The sequence below is a fragment of the Pseudophryne corroboree genome, chromosome 1 (assembly GCF_028390025.1).
Source record: "Pseudophryne corroboree isolate aPseCor3 chromosome 1, aPseCor3.hap2, whole genome shotgun sequence".
Taxonomy (NCBI): domain Eukaryota; kingdom Metazoa; phylum Chordata; class Amphibia; order Anura; family Myobatrachidae; genus Pseudophryne; species Pseudophryne corroboree.
Window position 1 is genome coordinate 160,912,788 of NC_086444.1, and position 10,575 is coordinate 160,923,362.

The 10,575-nt window shown below is 46.3% G+C and overlaps 1 protein-coding gene across 5 annotated transcripts in view; it reads left to right on the forward strand.

The window, feature by feature from the left end:
• GCNT4 (glucosaminyl (N-acetyl) transferase 4) overlaps positions 1-9,785 on the forward strand; it is a 120,766-nt gene extending 110,981 nt beyond the window's left edge. For all 5 annotated transcript variants that reach the window (XM_063963841.1, XM_063963840.1, XM_063963843.1 and 2 more), the window contains one exon: positions 6,737-9,785. In XM_063963841.1, coding sequence (XP_063819911.1) covers positions 6,738-8,057 — 1,320 coding nt within the window. In that variant the 5' untranslated portion in view covers position 6,737 and the 3' untranslated portion in view covers positions 8,058-9,785. The remainder of the gene's footprint in view (positions 1-6,736) is intronic.
• The last annotated feature ends 790 nt before the right edge of the window (positions 9,786-10,575 follow it).

Sequence of the window (10,575 nt, forward strand, 5' to 3'; positions counted from 1 at the left end):
GCGACTGCGCCAAGTAATTTTACAATGGAGATAGTATTTTTACTCACGGCTTTTTCATCGCTCCGGCGATCGTAATGTGATTGACAGGAAATGGGTGTTACTGGGCGGAAACAGGCCGTTTTATGGGCGTGCGGGAAAAAACGCTACCGTTTCCGGAAAAAACGCAGGAGTGGCCGGGGAAACGGGGGAGTGTCTGGGCGAACGCTGGGTGTGTTTGTGACGTCAAAACAGGAACGACAATCACTGAACTGATCGCAGATGCCGAGTAAGTCTGAAGCTACTCTGAAACTGCTAAGTAGTTTGTAATCGCAATATTGCGAATACATCGGTCGCAATTTTAAGAAGCTAAGATACACTCCCAGTAGGCGTAGGCTTAGCGTGAGCAACTCTGCAAAATTCGCCTTGCGAGCGATCAACTCGGAATGAGGGCCAATATCACAAGTTATACGGTGTGATTGGTGTGGCTGGTATGAATCTTGCCCTTGGATTACAAAAATCCTTTCCTTGTACTGTCCGTCTCCTCTGGGCACAGTTTCTCTAACTGAGGTCTGGAGGAGGGGCATAGAGGGAGGAGCCAGTGCACACCTAGAGTCTAAAGTCTTTCTTAAAGTGCCCATGTCTCCTGCGGAGCCCGTCTATCCCATGGTCCTTATGGAGTCCCCAGCATCCTCTACGGACTACGAGAAAAATATTTACCGGTAGGTTTAAAATCTTATTTTTATTTTGAAAAATATTAGACTTCACGTTTTCTTTCTATAACATGAAAATTGACCTGTGATGAATAGTTGCTTAGATAACCTCTATTTCTTTATGGTTTACAATTGCTTTCTTAAGAAGCCACTAGGAAATTGAAGTAACCCGTATATGCACTCTCTGCCCTTCTGTGTTATTCTTAGGAAAGCTCTTAGCGCTGTGTGTGAGGCCCCCAGTCACAGACCTGACATTGGGGGTCATTCCAAGTTGATCGCTCGCTAGTAACTTTTAGTAGCCATGCAAACGCATAGTCGTGTGCAACCGAGCGGGACGAAAACTTTTTTGCCGTTTCTGAGTAGCTCTGGACTTACTCAGCTCTTGCGATCACTTCAGCCTATCTGGTCCCGGAATTGACATCAGACACCCGCTCTGCAAACGTCTCGACACGCCTACGTTTTTCCAAACACTCCCTGAAAAAGGTCAGTTGACACCCGTAAATGCCCTCTTCCTGTCAATCTCCTTGCGATCGACTGTGCGAATGGATTCTTCGTTAAATCAATCACCCAGCAACGATCCGCTTTGCACCCGTACGACGCGCATGCGCATTGCGGTGCATGCGCAGTAGTAACCAGTACGCTGCGCTGCGAAAAACGGCAGCGAGCGATCAACTGACATTGCTTCTCCTTCATATTTTAAATAATTTCCAGTGTTGCCTATATGTTTCATACAGTATGTGTCTAATGATCTAGAATCTCCAGCCGCAAGTCCCAGTCAATGACTGGTATAAGAGAAACGTAGCCCTTCCCCATTGAGCTAACAGAATATTCTCTTTATCTTAAATGTCTTTGAAAGTAAAATCACGAGCATTTGCCTAACAGCGCAGAATGCCTCATAATTTCATTTTCACTGTGTAATGGTATCAGCATATAATTGAGATATTTTTCAGAGGCAGCTTTTCCATTATAGGAACTAGGAGAAAGTCCCTGCTGTGTAAAAACGTAGAACTTTCCATTAGTGCTTCAGCCAGCAATGGCTATGTAAGCAGTTATCATTTTACATATTTAGGATGGACTGGCTAGAAACCACATTAGACAAAAGCAATAAAAAAAAACCCCACAAAAGTAACATTTATGATTGTTTATAACATACCTCTTGGTATGAACTGGTATTATTATTATTATTATTATTATTATTATTATTATTTATTTTTAAGAGGCCACATAGAGGGGCAAGTAAAGCAAAAATGATCAAGTAACTTTGCACCTTGGCTGCAATGTGCAGAGAGATTTAGAGAGGGGCATGTCCTAACTAAAATCTAAATTGCAGTGTAAAAATAAAGCTGCCCAACATTAGTGGGCTACATGTAAAAGCAGCCAGTATTTATCCTGCATGCAAACAAAAATGTATGTGCATCCCTTGTATTCTAACATGGCGGGTCATTCCGAGTTGATCGTAGCTCTGCTAAATTTAGCAGAGCTACGATCGCAATCGCACAGCGGCGATGCTTTTGTATTTGAGGAGTAACTCCCGGCCAGCGCAGCTCCTGCGGCTGGCCGGGAGTTGCTCATCGCACCCGCTGGCCGCAGTGGCTGCGTGAGACGTCATGCAGCCACCGCGGCCCGCCCCCCCACCCCCCACCCCCCCCGGTCCGGCCACGCCTGCGTTGGCCGGATCGCTCCTCCTAGACGGCGGCTTAACGCCGCCATTCAGCCCCCTCCCGCCCAGCGACCGCCTCTGTCTCAGAGGCGATCGCTGGGCACCGACGACTGCCATGCGCCGGCGCATGCACAGTTCCGACCCGAACGCTGCGCTGCGACAAACTGCAGCAAGCGATCGAGTCGGAATGACCCCCCATGGTCTGATCCAGGTTCAAAGTTACTTTCTTTTTTCTGCCATAACTTTACTTGCTCTTTCTCATAAATCAGAATATGCACCAGTATCCAAAGCATTATACAGCCAATATACATAGTAACAGTATATACTTACATGTAAGTACGGTAAATGTAACTGGGACAACACAGATACATAAATTAAATCGTAGATAGGACATAGACAAGGGACGAGGATAGGGCAGCATTCTATCTTGATAGGCAAGCAGGGGTGAGTTGCAGAGATGGCAAAACAGTTTGGAACTTGATGAGCCTATACCCAATTTAAGGCAGTTGCTAAATGGAACTTGTCAGATAAAAGACATGGAGCTCTGGTGGCATGGGTAGTGATTGGGGGAGAACAGGATAAATGAGGGTCCCTCCCTTGAGATCTTGCTTACTAAGAGGAGGGGTGAATAATTGGAGGGTGAACTGGGGAGAAGAGCAGACAAAGGCAGAATAGTAAAATGGAGATTTAGGAGGAGGGATGGTAGACTTGGCGAGAGAGTGAGTTAGCTACAGAGGTGACTGGAGCAAAAGTATTCTTGGAGACAGAAATGAGAGGAGGTAGTTAGGGTAGAGGTGAGACAGCAGTTGATGCAAGAGCTGATGGGATGGCAGGAAGTGTGGACGGAAATGAGGTTAGAGATATCAGAAGGGACAGAGTGGTCAACTACGTTTTTATGTGAGGATGAGGAGTTTGAAATGGAGAAGGATAAGGAGCCAGTAGAAAGAAAATGAGACAGGCAGCAGTTTACAGGAAAAATTGAAGTGGAGAAAGGCAAGTGAGAAGTGGGTCAGAGAAAAGGAGTTTATAGTAGTCAAAGCAGGAGATGATGAGAGAATGGATAAGAGTTTTGGTGGCATCAGTTATGGGTTGGGGGGGTACACACTGAGTGATGCTTACTTAATTTCTAAGCAATCTGACTAGATTGCTTAGAAATTAAGAACTTATTTATCCGTGTGTAGGGGTGCCAGTGACAGCGATGCGGGCCCCGCACTTCGCTATCGCCAGCTCTAGATTTGGCATGCAGCGGTGAAATGAACTCCGCCCCCCCCCCCCCCCCCCCCCCCGTGTCGTCCCCCTTCCCTCGCTCAGCACACATCTTCCCCGTGGTGTGTACCCCCCTTTAGCGAGGTGAGGGGAAGATGTGTAAATCTGAGTGTTATCTGAAATAAAGCGATTAGTGAGGACTGGTTAATGGGGACAATGCAATCGAAAGAGAAGCAGGCGACAGCACATAGATATAAGGATGAGAATTGAGGCGTGACCATTGTCTTTGGCTGTGAGAGTTGAGGGAATAGTAGGTAGATAGAAGAGAACCAAGAAGGAAGTGGTAAGAGAAGAATGAGGTGAGATGGAGATAGTCTTCTCAAGTAGGTTGGATAGAGATAATCCTCTCAAGTAGCATGGAGGCACAGGGGAGGAGAGAGATAGGGTAGTAGTTAGAGAGTTGGGGTCAAGTGAAAGTTTCTTAAGAATGGGTGAAACAAGGATGAAGGGGGAAGGTACAGTACCGGAGGAGAGGGACAGGTTAAAGAGATGGGCAAGGTTGGAGCTGACTTCAGGGGAGAAGAAACACAGTAGAAGAGAGGGAATAAGATCCTGAGAACACGTGGAGAGGGGTGGGGGTGATAATAGGAGTAGGGATTGATTTGCCAGTAGTCAGAATTCCGACTGCGGCATCCCGATAGTTAGAATCCCGACAGGGGAAGGTAAATTTACCCCCCCCCCCCTGGCCCCATGACCCTCCCTTTCCATAACCTAAACCTAACCCTCCCCACGTAGCCCAACCCTAACCCTTCCCGGTGGTGCCTAAACCTAACCCCCCCCTCCCATAGCCCGACCCTAACCCGCACCCCCTGCAGCCGAAACCTAACCTCCCCCCCCTGTGGCTTACCTCTCCAGCAGTGGGAGAGCATTCGGGATCCTGGCTGTAGGGATTCCACTACCGGGCTGGACACCCTATTCGGGATGGTGGTGTCAGCATTCTGAATAGTGTCTGTATTCCAGCGTCCGTATTCTGACTGCCAGGATCCCGACCCCAGGATTCGGATCCAGATAATAGGACGACATGAACTTTGTCCCCAGTGGGAGAGGAGAGAAGGAGATGACTAGGACGTTATAGGTTGGAGAGTCAAGATGCTCAAAACATTGAGAACTTATTCACACCACTCTGCTTACTGTGTGTTTTACTAGATAATAAACACATTATTATTATTATTATTATTATTATTATTAGTATTATTATTATCATCATCATTCTTATCTTTTATATATTTATGGTGCCAGAAAGGTTCTGTAGCACCGTACATAGGGGGTCATTCCGAGTTGATCGCTCACTGCCGTTTTTCGCAGTGCAGCGATCAGGTTACTACTGCGCATGCGTATGCACCGCAAAGCGCACGCGCATCGTACGGGTACAAAGCAGATTGTAGCTGGGCGATGGATTTAACGAAGAATCCATTCGCACAGACGATCGCAAGGAGATTGACAGGAAGAGGGCGTTTGTGGGTGGCAACTGACCGTTTTCTGGGTGTGTTTGGAAAAACGTAGGCGTGTCGAGACGTTTGCAGGGCAGGTGTCTCACGTCAATTCCGGGACCAAAAAGACTGAAGTGATCGCAATGGCTGAGTAAGTCCAGAGCTACTCAGAAACTGCAAAAAACTTTTTCGTCCCGCTCGGCTGCACACGCGTTCACGCAAAGCGAAAATACACTCCCCTGTGGGCGGCGACTATGCATTTGCATGGCTGCAAAAAGTAGCTAGCGAGCGATCAACTCGGAATGACCCCCAATGGGCCTTATTCATGTTTGTATGCAATGTCCGATGTTCATGCAATGGAGCTATTATCAGCAGACTGTGCATGTGCTGCAAAGCGCATGCGTCTAGGTGCCGCTACGATCTCTCTTGCGATGAGGATTTCATGGAGAAGTGATTTACAGGAAGTGACCATTTGGAGATGTTAACGGGGAGCGGTTGAAGAAACGCAGGCGTGACATGGCTGTTTATGGGTCATGTATCTGCCATCAGTTGCAAGCTCGTACATGCAAAAAAAGACGCCACCAGAGCCATCGCAAACTCATCTGAAAGTGCGTACACTTTCGCAGTCTATACACAAACACGAGGAACATCGAGGCTAAGGGTAGGCCTACAGATAAGCAGACTGGACACAGCAGTAGCGACACCGAGCCATGCTTTTTCATTTCTGGCCTGCAGCTTCACTTGCTTAACATTAGCAGCTCCGTAGCCTCGAAAATCGCAATTGCATTTGAGTACAAACTTGAATTAGGCCCATAGGGGATAACATACAACAAAAATATTACAGTACATTAGACATATACAAACTAATGAATCATATTAGACATAAATACATTATCGTAACACGATGATTACATAATTATGTAAAAGACACAGCAGGAGAGCCGGCTGAGCTTGGGAGAGCTTACTGTCTAGCAGCACAGTAAAAGCATGTTAGACATTTGTGCAGTGTGTGATGATGTCACTGATCCGTAGTCAATTTAAACATAATTGAGGCATTTGTATGATATAATAACATACACTAATTAGCTGTGTACAGCAAACTATGGACTCTAAAGGGGTTCCCTGAAGGTTCAGCCCTGCAATCTGCTCCCATGATTCAATGACACTGGTGTTACCTCACCACGGGTAGGTAGAGGATGCGGTTATGTGACTGGCGGTCAGGAGGCCACCGGTCACAACACCTCCTCCTACATCGTGCTGACCAACAGGGACTATTTCCACTTATGGGTGTTAACCATACCCATAGAGTGGGAAGCGAACCTGTGGCGCCCGCAGGTCACCACCGAGCCCGCAGTATGGCGACTGCAGCGAGCCCGCAAGGAGCTTGTTACTCTCACCCCCCTCCCTGCCGGCATTCCGCTGCTGGGATCCCGGAGGAGGTATGCTGACCGGCGGTCTCCTGACTGCCGGACAGCATACCCAACCCGTAGGTAGAACTGTGTGTTTTATATTTTAGTGCCCTCCACCCAAAATGTAAACACATCCACTAAGCATCAATTCAGTATTGGTGTATTTTCTCTCAAATTTAATCTTAAAATCTTTTCCAGTGCAGTGGTCTAACCGTAACATCATATATTGTACCGTATACGTTTCATTGCTAGTTTCCTTACATGTGATTTATCTCTCTTCAGGATGAAGAAGTGCAGTTGCCGTAATGCATGTCTTCTACGACAGACGGTGGCCCTCCTCATACTCACTGTGTCCTTGCTCTGTGTGATAAAGCTTCTGAATGTTGAGCTAATGTTTCCAGGTCCTGGGACATATTACGTGGATCAAACTCTTTATTTTTCTTTTGTTACCAAAAACGGCCTTCCACGTGACCTATCTCATAGTATTAACTGTACAGCTATATTCGAGCTGGAACCATCAGAGATTGGGAGAAGTTTAGAAATACGGAGGAGGCGCATTCTTGACCTGGATGATGAGAAAGTCGTAAGAATGACAAAGGACTGTGAGGCCTATAAAGCACTACGAAAGTACAATCAAAAACCTATCTCACAGGAGGAGCGCGACTTTCCAATTGCCTATTCGTTGGTTGTGCACAAAGAAGCTGTAAATGTTGAGCGCCTTCTTCACACAATATACACTCCTACTAACGTCTACTGCATCCATTATGACCAAAAATCATCTCCAGAATTCAAGACTGCCATGGCCAATTTAGCCAGTTGCTTGCCCAATGTCTTTATTGCATCTAAACTAGAAGCAGTGATTTATGCAGAATTTTCAAGACTACAAGCAGATCTAAATTGCTTACACGATTTGCTGGCCTCCCCCGTGCCATGGAAATATGTCATTAATTTGTGTGGGCAGGACATGCCACTCAAGACAAATTTTGAACTTGTTTCTGATTTAAAAAAGCTTAATGGGAGCAATATGCTGGAGTCATCACTGCCAACGGATATAAAAAAACAAAGATATACATTCCATCACCAGGTCATGGATGTTTTAAATCTTGAGTATATGCAGATGCCCGTCAAGACACAGACCAAAAAATCTCCACCACCCGCCAACATTGAGATGTATGTTGGAAGTGCCTACTTCGTTTTAAGCCGTCCATTCATTCGCTATGTTTTTGACAGCCCGTTGGTTGCAGAATTTTTAGAGTGGTGTAAAGACACCTTTTCCCCCGATGAACATTTTTGGGCAACCCTGACACGTGTGCCGGGTGTACCCGGTGGGCTTTCCAGGGCGGAGAAGGATGTCACAGATCTTGATAGCAGAACTCGGCTGGTGAAATGGAACTATCTTGAAGGGAGTCTTTATCCCCCTTGCACTGGAAACCATGTCCGCAGTGTTTGTATTTATGGGGCTGCAGAACTGCGTTGGCTCATTAAATCGAAACACTGGTTTGGAAATAAGTTTGACCCTAAAGTAGATCCTGTTTTAATAAAATGCTTGATTGAAAACCTTGAAGAACAACAGAGACAATGGGTTTATTTGTCATTTAGTTGACCCTGGCATTAATTGTAACTGTTACCATTTTGTGCCACTCTAACACATAAGTGCTTCTCTTTGAAAAGACTGGGCACTGTGATGCGAAACGTAATTTCCGTTCAACACACGTCTATAATTTATTTATTTGCTCTGATGTTTGTTTGTTTGTTTGTTTGTTTGTTCCATCAGTTGGTTAAAAGAGATTATTTTAAACAAAATAGTATCAGGATTGCTTACTTTTTATGTGTGCTAATCTTCCATCTAAGAGAAACTCAAATCATTACTTCAACTCCTGATACTTGAAATATAACTTCTACCTGAAATTGTCTCGTTGAAACTTCAGGAATGCACTGACACTCCACTTTGATGGGTGGTTGGCAACACCTTAGCAACATCTGTAATCATGGAAACAAAACATACTGTTGTCTCCTCTGATTCATACAGTATGTTACATATGTATTTACAATCTGTCAACATTAGGTGTCTACAAAGAGATAATTCAGGCAGATGTCCTACTGCAGGCATCAGTAACTATTCCAGCAAGTTGGAGTGTACACACCATCATTATTTTAATTAGTCTGTATCATTTTTCAGCAGGTACCCTTTGAATATAGGGGGTAATTCAGACCTGATCGCTAGGCTGCGTTTTCTTACAGCCTGCGATCAGGTCTGAACTGCGCATGCGTATGCGCCGCAATGTGCAGGCGCTTTGCACGGGTACAAAGCGGATCACCGCTCAGCGATGGGTTTGTGCGATGGATCAGGAAGATGTCATTTCTGGGTGGCAACTGACCCTTTTCAGGGAGTGATTGGAAAAACGCAGGCGTGTCCAAGCGTTTGTAGGGAGGGTTCCTGACGTCAATTCCGGTCCCGGACAGGCTGAAGTGATCGCAGCGGCTGAGTAAGTCCTGGACTACTCACAGACTGCACAAACTTAATTTGTACAGCTCTGCTACACATGCGTAAACACACTTGCACAGCTAAACTACACTCCCCCCGTAGGCTGTGACTATCTGATCGCAGCAGTGCAAAAATCACTTGCTAGCGATCAGGTCTAAATTACTCCCATAGTCGTTACTTTCTTATTTTTACAGACTCATGAATATTGGAATAATAGCATATATACCTGGCTAGAGATATCCATTTCCTCTTCCTTAATTCATGTTGATACTGACCTGTCTTGTTTGATTCCAACAAAACCACTGAAAATGGGATTTCAGGAAAGATTAAATGTGTTTCCCTTATTTAATGTGTGCCAATTGATAGTTAGCAATGATGTTCTAAAGCTGTACAAGCTAGACTAGTGACAGTGACGGGTGACTGGCTATTGGGCAGGACCTGTTGGCAAGTTGGCACATCTAGGTAATACATGCATTTGTTGTAGCATCTGGTATGCTAAAATTTTTAAGACTTTTGAATGTCAAGGTGTGTGTGTGTGTGTGTGTGTGTGTGTGTGTGTGGAGAAATAGCACAGTGTGTGCTGCGTATATGTTATATGGGATGGGGCTAAGGTTTCACTGACCAGACTTGGGTATATCTAGGTCACTGTCCGATTTGGTTACCCACAGGGTGACCGACTTACATGGATATACTCACTTGGGTCAACCTATGAACACCTGGATCCTATGGGGAGATGTTTATGTTGATGGTTAATGAGTGACAGAGTTACTATTTTTCTCTAACGTCCTAGAGGATGCTGGGGACTCCGTAAGGACCATGGGGATTGACGGGCTCCGCAGGAGACATGGGCACTTTAAGAAAGAATTTAGTTCCTGGTGTGCACTGGCTCCTCCCTCTATGCCCCTCCTCCAGACCTCAGTTTGATACTGTGCCTAGACGAGCTGGGTGCTTTTCAGTGAGCTCTCCTGAGTTTACTGATAGAAAGTATTTTGTTAGGTTTTTTATTTTCAGGGAGCTCTGCTGGCAACAGACTCCCTGCTTCGAGGGACTGAGGGGAGAGAAGCAGCCCTACTCTCTGAAGCTAGGTCCTGCTTCTTAGGCTACTGGACACCATTAGCTCCAGAGGGATTGGTACGCAGGATCTCACCCTCGCCGTCCGCCCCAGAGCCGCGCCGCCGTCCCCCTCGCAGAGCCGGAAGATAGAAGCCGGGTGAATATGAGAAGAAAAGAAGACTTCACAGGCGGCAGAAGACTTCATGATCTTCACTAGAGGTAACGCACAGCACTGCAGCTGTGCGCCATTGCTCCACACACCTCACATACTCCGGTCACTGTAAGGGTGCAGGGCGCAGGGGGGGGGCGCCCTGGGCAGCATTTGGGACCTCATATTGGCAAAAAGAACACATATATACAGCTGGGCACTGAATATATGTATGAGCCCCCGCCAAAATTACAGTTTAAGCGGGACAGAAGCCCGCCGCTGAGGGGGCGGGGCTTCTCCCTCAGCACTCACCAGCGCCATTTTTTCTCCACAGCACAGCTGAGAGGAAGCTCCCCGGGCTCTCCCCTGCTGATACACGGTAGAAGAGGGTTGAAAAGAGAGGGGGGGGCACATAATTAGGCGCAAAAACTATAA